The following is a 13,065-nucleotide window of genomic DNA, read 5'->3' as shown; positions in this document are numbered from 1 at the left end:
ACCCGTTTACTCTTTATTCCCATGTTCTGGATTTTTTTTCACCTATCTATTCGGACGATTGGAGACGTACCATTCTGTCTGAAGTAGAATGTATGTTTGACGTCAGATGGTTTTAACTCCCTTGTTGAATGGCAGAAAACACTTGATTAGGTTCTGTTTGGCACATTCTAAATCTCAGATCGACGGTGATGTTAAATTATAGTGGTTTAAAATTTTAAATTTCATACAAGAAAATAATTTTTTATCTAACTATTATCAATCAAATTGAAGATCAGATTCACAAATTTGTAGAGCTGGAAATATTAGGTCTAAGAAACATTTAGATCCGGAGGGATTTATTTACCACAGGAATTTCGTTTCATCAAAAAAAGAAAAATAGTACTAATGGTCCACTAGAATTGGGCTGACCTTTCTGGCCCACATGCCTACTGCTTGTGAGTAATTTGGCCCAATAAAACTTAGCAGGAAAGGAGGTCTCCTGAGGGAAAAAAAAAACAAGAAGGATAAAGACGACCAAAAAAATTTGGAAAAATTCCCTCCAAATCCCCGCATCGGCGCATCGCCCCGCCCCCAATTTCGAACCCTAAACCCCACCGCCTCCATGGACGTCGCCGGCGTCGTGCCCGCCGCCCTCCCGTCGCCGGCGACGGAGGACGAGACGATCGCGAGGAGGCGCTCCCGCCGCGTCAGCTTCGCGGAGATCACCGCGGTGCACGTGTTCGACCGCGACGAGGACTTCGAGACCCCCCCGGAGGAGCGCGCCATCGCCGTCGGCTACCCGTCCCCGTCCCCGACCCCCTCCCTCTCCCCCGGGAAGCCCGCGGCGGAGGAAGGCGAGGAGACGGAGGGGGAGGAGGAGGAGTTCCTGCGCCCGCCGTTCCGCTTCCTCAACAACGGCGATGTCGACTCGTCCTCCCCTGGCAGCGCCGCCGGATCCCTCGTCTCCAACGATGGTGGGACGCTCCTCCTTATTAATGCCCTCTAAGCAAAAATGTGTGTGGGAAGAAGCATTAATTTGATGATAATCCTCGTGTTTTTTTTTGGCTTCTTACACGTGCCGCTGAATTGTGTATTTGTTTGGGGTTATTTGTAGGTCTGGTTTTTTACATTTTATCATGTTAATTTTGGCTTAATCATAGGTTACTTAATTTTCTCTAACTGCTCAACCCCAAATGTTTATTTCAAATGGTTGTCCACCTGTATATCCTTATGTGGTAATTTTGGTTTTAGTTGCTTTCAGGTTTGGGTTTCAATTTTACTTCTCACTTCATCTTCTCTAGTCCATTTATCATTTATTATAGGCTATCATTGCCTGTGGAAACTATGCTACAGTTGTGTTAAGGACGTGATTTATGCTTTTGGGTTAAGAATCGAGCAATTTAGTATCAAATTATTTTTGCATGTCTTGTTCCCTTACTAGTTTGGCACGGCAGACAGATTGGATGCCCTTACTTCTTAGCACAGATGGAGATGGACATCTGAACTTGATGTGATTGTTCAATTTATTAAGGAAGCTGATGTAACAGTTCCTGCTCATTAATTTCTTTAAAAGTCACATATACTTGCCACATTTGAGTGATTGGTAGTTAATTTTCCTCGCTACACAGTCTCTATGTACTATGGTATTGTGTAGTATTTTGCAACTTTGACAAACTATTCATGCCTCTAGTGCAACAGCACATCGGTCGTGTTAGTCGTTTCTTAGCTAATGTGGTATTATTTTTGTGGAAACATACTGTCTTCTTACTTGCATCTTGCACATCCCTTGTGATAGATGAGGATTTTTTTGGTCCTGTGTCGAGAAGCTTTATACAATCTGGAAGACCATCAGATTCTGGAATGTCTGAGGATGGAAACCACGATATAACTTTAGATTCAGAGACATTCTCAATGCATTACCGTAACATTGCTCCTCCAGATGACTTTTCAGTCAATTCAGTTGGAAGTCTAAGGACACCAAATTCAGCATCTACAGGGCCATTAAAGGAACAGACTGGGTCTGGATATGGTGTAAAATCGTGTAATAGCCATGATGCATTGACTGACATGAGTCTGCTCGCAGATAACCCTGAGCGTTATGATTATGCAAAGCTTTCTCCAACTCTGAGCAACCTATTGCAGCAAGTCGAAGATGTCCATGAACTAATATCTCCTAAAAATGGCACTGGTACTGTAACTCCTGATCACAGTTCAGCTTTGGCTGCCTGCAAGAAAAAAAATAGGGAAGAAAAATCATCCATTGTCAATGGTATCTCTTCTAGTGAGCTGGACACTATTGGTTCTCGTAAGGAACATGTTCCCATTAGGAATTCAGTACCTACTAGCACTGATCCAATTCAAGAGGATAATGCAATGACAGTTGATGTTAATGAGAAATCTCAGGTCACATCAGAAGACATTCTGAATACTCCTAAAGCTGTAGTTCAGACCTTCCAAATTCCACAAGGGTCTATATCCTCCCTACGCTCCAAAAGGCGACAACTTTTCAGTCCTATTACTCATTCCGCTAGTAATGTGGTAAGCCAGGATGCTTCCTCTTTGGGGAGTGAGTTTGTTAAACATAGCAAGAGGATTGTAGCACTGGCAGATCGCCTGAAATTCGGTCTTTATGAATCACCTGCAACTAAGATTCAGGAGATGCCATGCAATGCCCTTATGACAGATGACCAACCTAGCCATGAATGCAATTCTATTCAGGATTCGGATTTAGACAGGGGTGGAAGAAAGAGGAGTAGTAGTGAAAATGGTCATGCTGCACAAAAGCGCCCTCAGAAAATATCAAAGCCACCAAGAAGTCCAGCAACATCACTAAAACAGCTTCCTTGTGTATCCTTGTCTTCTAGTATGATGGAAGAAAACCAGAGTGTTACTCATGGCAACCAACAGTCAATAAATGTTGATTGGAACAAGGTAAAGCTTGACTGGTTAAACTGTAATTAAACCTTATAATTTACTCACGTTTTTTGTTCTTCAAGGTATTTGAACTCTGAAATAGTAGTTTACATAAGCCTGAACTGTTTTTCGTTGTACAGGTTGCATCCATGGTATCTAATGCCACAAGTCAAGTTTTCTCAACATCTATAAGTAAGGTTAAACCACAACAGGTATGGTAATCCAGGATTCAATTGATCACCATTCGTTCAAACATTATTTGCTTGTTCCCAAACATATCTTTCATTCTTTCCTCGAATCTTATTAAGGTGCATACTTCTGAGCAATTCATAGTGAGCCTATTGCCTATTTGGAATTGATGCAGTTGCCAGCATATAGTCAAAATCTACATCCTCTAGATTTGTGATTCAGTGAATCTCTGTGTTCACTTGTTTAGAATATTCATTGTTGCATCTGATTGGTTCAATTCAATCTAATAACCTAGCACTGTAAAGTTCTGTTGAACTGTTTTACACTGTGTGGATTGTGCTTTATTGTTTCTTTTTGAATGAAGCTTGACATGATTGAAGATATGCTGGGGGGAATTCAGAGGGCTAGAAACTTTAAGAGGCTTTCTACTGCTGTGGTATGCTTTCAGCACTTAGTTGTATTGTGATTTCTGTTTCTGTTAGGAAAATTACCTCAATTTATCTTCTTGTCATTTTTTCTCTGAATTCAGAGGATTCAAGATTGTGGCAACGATAAGCAGAAGAGGTAGGTCTTGATGCTGCATCATGTAGGACTGCATAATTGTTGCTGCACATATATAATTCTGCATCTGTTTCCAGATTAGCTGAGGCAAGATCTCTTGTTGACAAGCTTTTGTATGAAAAGGCAAAGCTGCAAATAAATCATGTGAAGCTGGAGAAACTGCAGGTTGGAACTTCTTCCTCGTCCTTTCAGTCCCTTTGATTGCTTCTAAGGTACAGTAAGCTGCTAACTTACTCTTTCTTTCTGTTTTGGTGCAGAATAGAGCACAGGTATGCAAAGATGGAATCCAAGAGTGCCGCTATTTGAAATCCAAGATTTCAGACCAGAAGGGTGTTCCTCTTGATTCAACAACTTTGATCACTGCCAGTGACAGACAGGTAGTGTAGTGTGTACAACTGTGCTAATATACTTCGCATAAATGCAGAGTTTAGAACATTCTGCCTCTCTTTTAGTGTTACATGCCATGCTTTCTGGCATTCCTTTCGAATAGCCTTGTTAGTTCCAGTTAACAAGCCTGTAAGTTCCAGTCAACTATGGACTACAGAGTACAGACAATCTACAGATGAAGGATCAATGTTAGGAAAACCGCTAATAGAATTTTGACTTGTGCTGTTTTGGAATGGTTTGCATGATCTCAGTAGTTCTAGATGAGATGCTGTTTGTAGTTTAAAACCTACATAAAATATTCTATCAGTGGGGAAAAAGTTGACAGGTTACTGGCTACTAGTGCGGGACTGTGGGTCTGGGAATATTTGCAAATCCGAAAAGTTCAATCCTGGAGATCTAACATTCAATAATTTAGGGATTCCTCATCGTTGCTGTCATGAAGCTCAGGAACTGATCTATTACTTCTGGTCTCTGAATGGCTGACCTCCTTGACTGCCTACTTCTGCTGTTCATGCTACTTCTTTTGCCAATTCTTCTATGTTTTGTTTGCCTGTTCTTTCTTTGTAATATTCTAGTGCTTTTCCATGGTTCTACCACAATCTAATTCTGTAGTAGAGAACTATTTTTATTTTGGAAGGAAGGGCTTATACATCTGCTGTATATGTAGGAAGGACTTGCTTTGATAACTGAAAAGATGCATGCACTGGAGATGATTAAAAAGAAGGTGGAGAGAGCAAGGAGTTCTCTTGAATCTTTTTGCAACACTAAAGGTGATATTAGCTGCGATGATTTTATCAAGGCAGCTGAACAGCAATTGGAGATGAGGAATCAATGTCGGATCATCAACCAGCAAGCACGGGTATTGGTTGATGACTAAAATTTACTATTACATACTTCACTCCTTTTTGTGACTGACATTGTGTTTGCTTTTTATCAGCTATGGAAGTTGAATGACCTTGTTAAAAGGGAGAATAAGCGTGATATTGTTCTGAACTATTGCAGTTTGTTGTTCCAAAGGTAATTATTTCTAGAATACTCATTCATTTTGTGCAGTATAGCAACCATGACTATTACACTCTGGTATGGGACACCAATTGTCGGTACTTGTCCAAACCACTTGCTGGCATTAAGTATATCAGCAGGCTTCCGGCCATAGAAATATAGAATGGATGGTTTTCTTGTTCTGGTGAAACTGTATAGACTTAGCAAGTTGTAACATTTTTATTTGCTTCATTTCAAGAGAATGTTTGTGCAAAAACAACATAAAACCTAGCTATACCCATCCGAAAAAATTCCAACAGTTGAAATGTCAAAAAAGCTACATTGTTGCTATTTGCTGGTGTAACCCTTTTCCTGACCACATATTCTTGCAATTGTCATTGTAGATTATTATATCCTGTTTAACAAACTATGATTACCGCAGTCAACAATCCAAGAGTTCTTCCTCATTGTTATGTGTCTTACTTGTTTTACTATTCCTTTGGCAGGATCGTGTTAAACATTAGTGATATGTCTGGCATATTTGTGAGTAATTCATTGAATGGAACCAAAATAGGCCAGGTAAGACGATGAAACTGGCATTTTCTTATTCTGCATTTAAGAAATCCTGTGACCCTCTACCTTTGGTCAGGCATTTCCAAATTTGAATGCATCTGTGGCATTCAATTTTGTATTCAAAGCTGAGGGAACCCAAAGAGTCAGTGACTTAAGATCATTGCAGAAGATGACAACGGTGAGTTCAAGAGTTGACCTTTTACTTTGAAAATTCTGAGGTACGAAACAAGTTGAACTGCACTATTTTTCTTAGTAAAGTTAATAATGCATATTCATATCATACTGCATGTGACTTGTCTGAAATGAGTACCTCGATAACCTTTTGTCTCATGTGCATGATATACACATGACATTCTATTCGACATGCATATGGGATAAGGATTAGGTTTCACCATGCAGTTGGTGCACCCTGTTAAGAGAATTATACTGTATATGTTTCCTGTAGATATAATATACTACCTACGTTTCAGAATATAAGTATTTTTAGGGTTTGACACGGTTATTAAGAAAGTAGGTAGAATTAAATGGAAGGATATTGTGATTGAATGAGAAGTGGAGGTAGGTGGGAAAATTGAATGGTGGAGGGTTGGATTGGTTAGGAAGAGAATGTTGGTGGAGAAGTTGTAGGGACAAATTCCGAAGGCTAAAAATTGTTATATTTAGTACTTCCTCTATCCCAAAATGTAAGGTGCAACTATCACTAATGCAAAGACCAAGAAAGAATTATTATCACCTCCTTGCTTTATTACCCCAATAAATACAATGTATGCACCCAATGGGATTAAATCTCTTGAGGGTGGAGGATTTAAAAAAAAATACGAATTTAGGGGATGGGGAGTTGCTAGCTAATTGCATGCATGCATGCGCACACTATATTTTGGAATTGAGGGATTATGACGTTTGTTTGAAAAGAATTGTCCTTATTTAACATGGAAAAGTACTTCTGGAGCCATTGGGTACCTTTAAAGCTCATTAGTGAATTTCCACTCTTCTGCTTTTCTTTTTTTGCTCACAACCTGAGGTTTTCAGTGAAAATAGCACTGGTATATAACGGTATTTTAACATCTGCATGGGGCTGTGGATGTGTCTGCTTCTGTGCATCAGTGCATGTACAAGGGTGTCTACTTACACGGATGATGAGTGAACTGCAGCTGTCCTCCCAAAAGTCCTGAGATGCTCTCTCTCATCTAGCTCTTCCATAGCGGTTCTTTTCATATCTCTAGCATACACTGGATTAGCACATTTTTCTTTATATATCTGAAGACTTATTTGCATCTCTCCTAAATCGATGGGAGATCACTATGAAAGTAAATATCTGACTATAAATTGAAAAAGTGATGGCATGGTGCAACAGAATCACAGAGAATCTCCCTGCTTTGGAGATACAACAAAAATGATAATTACCGAAATCACATTCTGAACTTCTTACATTCTGCACAGTAAATAATCCTAATAATAATATACCGAAAAGTTGCATCTATTTGAGAATAGAAACAACTATGCTTTTACTGTAGATGATGTCATGTGTTACAGGTTCTATATTAGAAATATATGTTTAGCAGGCTAATGAGGTTCATCTATTTCTGCAGGAAACAAGTTTGCTCCTGGGTAATCTTATTGATGTGCTAAAAGAAATCAAGATGGCTAAACTGGAGTTATTGAACCTGACGGCTGCAGCTTTTGATATGGCGTCCCAGACATGTGTGATCTCTATCCCTCCTGTTTTGGGTTTCAAAGTTATGTGCTTGTGTCATTAAAATTTAACTAGAACTTTACATTCCTGTCCAAAATAATCATCATACAAAGTACGTACACTATCACTCTTGTCAGCTTCTCTATGCATGTGCTGTTTTTTTCTCATTTTCCTTGAGGGGAGGCAGGAGAGGCATGGGTTGCCAGGCAAAAATACTGATAACCAGTGAAAATTTTCTCCATGTTCTATAGATGAAGGTACACCTGAGATAAAAGAGTACAAAATTTCTTGTTAGAATGTTTTAGCTGATCAACTGAAAATGCATACAAACAAAAGGTTATTTATGTTATCAATTGTGAGATTACTCGGAACTCCAATGCCACTATCTTTATATCAAGCTCATTAATGGAAGTATCTATGAGGCAAAAATAATTTTCTGAATGTATGCCAAGTGCTCTAGATGTGGTACACTCTAAAGCAGGAAATTGAGTAATATTTACAGTGTTTGCCTTGTTTCAATTAGGTCAACTTGCCCTCTCTCTGTGCTTCATGAGTTTCAAGAGTGGGAAGAGAATTTCTTTCACCATTGACATGACAGACTTGAATCGGTCAGTTCAGTATAACTAAAGCTTATTTACGTTCCATTACTATGTTCTTGTCATTGTAGCATCTTTGTTTATCTTGGAACAGCGCCGTCTATCCATCTGAGCTGCTGATAAATGTGCGCGAAGCTCAGACGACGGTAGCACAACCAAGCCTGGACGAGTTTATGTCTTCTTTAAGGGACCTTCAGTCAGGACGCTTGATGATCCTAAGGCTTTGCCGAATGGGCTCTCAGCTAATCCATGAATTGCCAAGCTGAGCCTGTTTTCCTTCTACAAAGTAGAGCAAATGATGAATAGTGTGGGCAATATTACCGCCATGTAATATCGTAATGCTTGTTTCCGTATGTATGCAATGCTTAGTAGCCTTAAATCGGCAGTTTTTTCCTAGGGGACTTTCAATCAATCCATTGAAAGACGTTGTATATACCTCTAGGAATCATTTTAATTTGTTGCCATTTGCAAGTGAGTTGTGTCTTCTTACCAGTGGTTTGCTTACTCCAACTGTAATGATGTCCATGTGCCGTTTTTTTGTTAATAGAATTTAAGAGGAGTTTTCACTTTGGAGGATATGATAGTATTCGAGTTAAAATGTTCCTTCGCTTCACTTGGCCATCCAGTTGAGATGGCCGAGTTGGTCTAAGGCGCCAGATTAAGGTTCTGGTCCGAAAGGGCGTGGGTTCAAATCCCACTCTCAACATATAAATGGTGATTTTTTTCCCTTGGTGCTTAATGTGGTTAGGAAGAGAAATTTGACAAGATCATCTCAAATCTCACTCTCAAAGAAAAATGCTTTGTCATCTCAAATCTTAAATGTCGTCTCAAATCTTAAATGTAGTAACGCATTTGCAGATGCTATCTTGACATCTCAAATCTTAGATACGGTTAGGAAGAGAAACTAACAAGGTCATCTCAAATCTTAAATATGAACTGCGCCTTCAGATGGTAAGAAACAAAATCTCTTGAATCTTTTCCTCGTGCTGATGACAGTTTGGTCCAATATTATGATTCTTTTTTCTTTTTCTTTTTTGGGATAGGAATATTATGATTCTGAGGCAAAAGAAGATATTTTATATCATTCCATCCATGAGGCAGGAAACGAAAAAGGAGTTGGCAACAGCGAAGGAGTCGGCGCCGTCCGGTGGCTCTCTCTCGCCGGAGCAGCGCAACCATGCGGCGGCGAGCGGCCGCCGTATCCACCTGGTCCCCCCTCTCTCTCTCTCTCTCTCTCTCTCTCTCTCTCTCTCTCTCTCTCTCTCTCGGCGGCGCCGCCAAGCGACACGTCCGCGGTAACGCTATCTTCTACCACCTGACCCTCCCCTCGCCTCCCGCCCGCCACCTGCTCGACGAATTGCTCATCGCTTTACCTGTGGAAGGACAAGGTTGCGCATCTGCTGCTGCTGCTGCATCTCTCGGCCTCCGTCGATCGCGCCTATGGGGAACCAGGCAACCGGCACTGAGCTTGGCCGCGGCTGCCACATGCCACGCTGTCAGATCCCGGCGCCAAATGAACCGGGGATCCACAGGATTTCGAGCGAATTTTGGGCTAGGTGGCTACCTATCGGGAATCCTACAGCAATTGAGGAAAAATTAACAGGGAATAAACGAAATTAAAATGGGCGCCGCAAGACAGGTTTTAATTTCTCGATCCCCTTCTCATCGATTTCAGATCGGCTTATAAGGAGTTCGCCGCCTGGGTACAGGCGTACAGCTGGACAGAACAGCTCAGCAACTGAGTTACGAGCTAAGTTTCAGACTTAATGACAACATTAGAACAGAAACAGTAATTACTAAAATGAACCCCATCCGTCCGATTTACATAGTCAGACCAAATGCTTGTTTCTTCAGTTTCGTCAGAATTCAAAGGCCTGACACACGCGCGGCCGCGCTCCTCGACGACCCGCGCTCGCCATTGGCGCCCAAGCGGCGCCAGCGCGGTGGAATCGACCATCTGCGTATTGCGGTCCCGGCAACGAGGGCAGTGCGGCGGAAGAAGTCGATAGAGGAGGTTTGATTTGGCTTGAGCCGATTGCAGAATTTGCAGAAACCAGGACAGAATCTTCACCTTCTTGATTGTAAGTGTATCTCTTCCTCTCGCTTACATAATGCGATGCATATTATTTTGCCGGATGTACTCATGTGGTTAACTGTTGTGAATCTTAAGAGTAGAAAATCGACAACTAGCAAGTGTATGAATGCTATGTTTAACAATCAAAATACTTTTATAACCTTACAATGATGTAATTTAAGCAGTGTATATAGCCAACTTAACCTTCGTAATGTAAAGCGGTCAAAGTCACTCTTGCAATCTTGTCATGATAACTTGCGGTAGTGAGCTTTTTGTTACAATGGCCATGGTTCCATCTGATGTCCTACTAAACAGTCAGACTTTGGTTCATCTGTTCTTGCTTCATTTATTTTCACTGTGAACTGGCGAAAAATGTTTGCTGCACTGCTTGCTCTGCTATTGTATTGTAGATTTGAATGGGTTGGTAGTTTGGTAGTTGTACCCTCTCGAAAATAGATGGTCGGTACTTATCTATAACCAACAAAAGAAAAACTTACTGATGAATGTTAACTATAGTGTGTTCTTTATAAAATTTTATATTCATATTTAAGCTAGCGAAGCAAGGAACTATAGGCAGTTTGGCTCATGCTGTAACCTCAAATTTACTGATGCTTATTTTGTTAGAAAACTAAATACTCTATAGATTCTCCTACCTTCTTGGGGTGAAACATTCCTAAAAAGGAAAAACTCATACCTTATCAACGTATCGTGTGTATAAACTTCTCATTTTACCCAAAAATAGGTGGCAAACCAAATAAAAACTTCTTCGCTGATAAACATTTGGGCAAGTTTTGGAATTACCAATAAGATCAAGAATGAAACCAGCCGTTTGATACCTGTCATTATATATTGCCATAGATCTTTTTTTTCGATCAAGAGGTTGTTTGAGGAGCAGTGGAAGGGAGAACACACAATCCAGAGAAATGTGATAGGGAAAACAACACCGCCAAACTGACTGAAATCTTGAATGATCAAGGTCTCAATAGTAGGAGTAGCATTTACAAGAAAAATGGAGGTGCAGAGCTTCTAAGATCATCATTCTCTTCTCCCTTCCCTGCATCACAAAAGCAAGGGAGGGAGAGAAAAAAGGCCCGGCCATTTCTGAAGAAGAACAGCAAACATGGCGCAATTTTTGACGTGCATTGCACCTGCACGGGACTTTGTCATACACCGGGCTTCTTGTCCATCTCGCCGCAGCCGCAGCCGATGGATCCGGCGAGCCCGGCGGCGGCGGCGGCGGCGCCGCCGCCGCCGCGGTGGAGCCTGCACCGGAACGAGCCGGCGTGCGTCGTCGGCGAGCAGAGGCACGACGGCGAGGCCACCCGGGGGCTCCCCAGCAGCTGCTTCGACTGCGCGGCGGCGGCGGCATGCTTCGTCGGTGTGGTCATCATCACCGCCGGCGCCTCCGGCGAGTTGGTCACCGAGAGCTTCCCCGTCGGCGAGGCGTGGAGGATGTGCAGGAACTTCCCCGACGGCGACTTCTTTTGCACCGAGATCTTCTTCATCGTCATAGGCCTCTTCAGCTGCTCCTCCATTGCCGCCGGAGCGACGATCTTTGGTATGCCCTCTTGACACCTAATCAATCGTTCGATTGCCACGCCATTTTCGCAAAATGTTGATCAAACAAAGAACAGGTGAGAAAAAATAAACACAAATAAAATCATTTCAGTAAAGTTCATGCGCAAAAAAGACAATATTTCTGAGAATCAAAAACAGTTTTGCTTTCTATTCTGCAGATAAGAAGAACAAACTCTTTCAAGATAAGTAAATTTCCTTCTGTGAATACAAAAAAAAGTTTGCTTCCAATCCGCATAGAAGAGAGAGAAAGAAGGAATGCAGAACAAGAGATTGATTGATTGGTTACCTGGATTGAAAACAAACTCTATAAGTTACCTACGGATCCTTGTAATTATTTTTCAACCTAAATAGAAGATTAGAAGTACTCTATCGGATTTTGTATAGGGAAGTACTAGTCACAAATTAAAGTGGTGAAAAGAGAGTGGTTTATCAGAGCCTAACTCTATTTAAGGCTACATAACAGCTGCACATGCTATTTTTATCATGTCCTCCTAATTAACTGGTCTTATCCTGTGCATCAGATATATCCAACATGCATGCCCGTTTATCTGTTGAACAAGTGTGAGTGTGACTATTTTTGGAGGGAGTACACCGCATAATTGGGGCATAAAAATTTGTTTAATATATTGTTTACTTGTTATGAAAAACATAGTTTTTTCATAAAAATCTAGATTAATTTTCAACCAAGAAAAAAATGTCCCCTGTATCTGTAATATATTGTGGAAAATTGTCCTTGGATTAACCTGGAATGGAGGATTTAACTCAGACGTTAATTCATCTCCACAAAGCCGAAGGACACAAAATGACAAAACGGCCTTTATTCCCTTCATATAAATGTGGGTTTGCTGCGCACATCCTTTTAATTTTGTATTTCAGTTAAAACCATATATGAACTAGCCACATACTCGGACTTTGCGCGACTTTTGATTTTTATCCTGTTTAAGAACCTTTTCTATATGGCCTATTAGTTTAGGTAAGTTTTTAAAAAGGTTTTCATATAATAAGTTAATTTTTTTACAAAGTATTGATTGTTCCTAACCAACTATACATTTAACTACTTTTGATTCTATTTAAGAACTTTCCTATATGATCTATTAGTTTAGGTAAGCTTTTAAAAAGGTTTGATATAATAAGTTATTTTTTTTACAAAGTACTGATTTCCCTAGCCAACTATAAATTTAACTAAGTTGTACTATATGTTTATAAGAGCAATCACTAGAAGCCTCGTGTTTCTTCTCTCTTTATCTCCTCTCTTTTTTATCATGTGTTTAGGAGGAGGTACCAGAAGACTCCGGAAATTTCCATATGTTTAGCCCATTTGTGGTTTTCTTAATACATGTACCATTTTGATCTGATGGCCATTATTTATCCAAACCCTTTATCTAACGGCTAATATATTTGTGATGATGTGGCGCATTTTCGTGCAAGAAAGCTTGTTGCTTTCACTATATAAGATTTGTTCACGAGAAAATTGCAAATGCTCCTGCATTGACACGAGTCACACAAGTTCGCAGAGTTCCTGGGGTGCGTCCAATTTTATC

The 13,065-nt window shown here is 40.6% G+C and overlaps 2 protein-coding genes, 1 long non-coding RNA gene and 1 other non-coding gene across 6 annotated transcripts; 3 read left to right on the top strand and 1 right to left on the bottom strand.

Moving 5' to 3' along the window:
- The first annotated feature begins 525 nt into the window (after positions 1-525).
- Positions 526-8,364, top strand: LOC4341490 (uncharacterized). The gene is made up of 14 exons (XM_015788644.3): positions 526-953; positions 1,775-2,910; positions 3,033-3,104; positions 3,446-3,517; positions 3,611-3,645; positions 3,720-3,807; positions 3,900-4,019; positions 4,697-4,888; positions 4,967-5,046; positions 5,517-5,589; positions 5,660-5,761; positions 7,173-7,284; positions 7,800-7,884; positions 7,967-8,364. Exons 1-14 carry the CDS (start codon positions 602-604, stop codon positions 8,136-8,138), a joined length of 2,691 nt encoding a protein of 896 aa, XP_015644130.1. The 5' UTR covers positions 526-601; the 3' UTR covers positions 8,139-8,364.
- On the bottom strand, positions 7,045-9,529 carry LOC9268616 (uncharacterized). The gene is made up of 3 exons (XR_001546991.3): positions 9,246-9,529; positions 7,397-7,539; positions 7,045-7,302 (listed from the first exon to the last, which is right to left on the bottom strand). It is a non-coding gene; the product is annotated as an uncharacterized lncRNA (long non-coding RNA).
- Positions 8,498-8,578, top strand: TRNAL-AAG (transfer RNA leucine (anticodon AAG)). The gene has a single exon. It is a non-coding gene; the product is annotated as a tRNA-Leu (tRNA).
- On the top strand, positions 9,521-12,041 carry LOC107281452 (uncharacterized). 3 transcript variants are annotated; one of them, XR_010741802.1, is made up of 3 exons: positions 9,521-9,953; positions 10,805-11,580; positions 11,683-12,041. XR_010741802.1 is itself a non-coding variant. In XM_015788645.3 (3 exons), the coding sequence occupies exons 2-3, from the start codon at positions 11,153-11,155 to the stop codon at positions 11,712-11,714; spliced, it is 384 nt and encodes a 127-aa protein (XP_015644131.1). In that variant the 5' UTR covers positions 9,521-9,953; positions 10,805-11,152; the 3' UTR covers positions 11,715-12,041. The 3 variants fall into 3 exon arrangements, 2 of the variants coding, with proteins under 2 accessions (XP_015644131.1, XP_025882271.1); XM_015788645.3 differs by having other exon boundaries at positions 10,805-11,504; XM_026026486.2 differs by having other exon boundaries at positions 10,805-11,504; positions 11,663-12,041.
- The last annotated feature ends 1,024 nt before the right edge of the window (positions 12,042-13,065 follow it).

The sequence above is a fragment of the Oryza sativa genome, chromosome 6 (assembly GCF_034140825.1).
Source record: "Oryza sativa Japonica Group chromosome 6, ASM3414082v1".
Lineage (NCBI taxonomy): Eukaryota > Viridiplantae > Streptophyta > Magnoliopsida > Poales > Poaceae > Oryza > Oryza sativa.
Note: the sequence above shows the minus strand (reverse complement) of the source record. Positions and strands in the feature narration are given on the sequence as shown.

Coding starts and splice junctions, on each gene's coding strand:
- LOC4341490 (XM_015788644.3), top strand. CDS start 602: ATGGACGTCGCCGGCGTCGTGCCCGCCGCCCTCCCGTCGCCGGCGACG. Junction 954..1,774: donor ATCCCTCGTCTCCAACGATG/GTGGGACGCTCC, acceptor CCCTTGTGATAG/ATGAGGATTTTTTTGGTCCT. Junction 3,646..3,719: donor GGCAACGATAAGCAGAAGAG/GTAGGTCTTGAT, acceptor ATCTGTTTCCAG/ATTAGCTGAGGCAAGATCTC.
- LOC107281452 (XM_026026486.2), top strand. CDS start 11,153: ATGGATCCGGCGAGCCCGGCGGCGGCGGCGGCGGCGCCGCCGCCGCCG. Junction 11,505..11,662: donor CGCCGGAGCGACGATCTTTG/GTATGCCCTCTT, acceptor AATCAAAAACAG/TTTTGCTTTCTATTCTGCAG.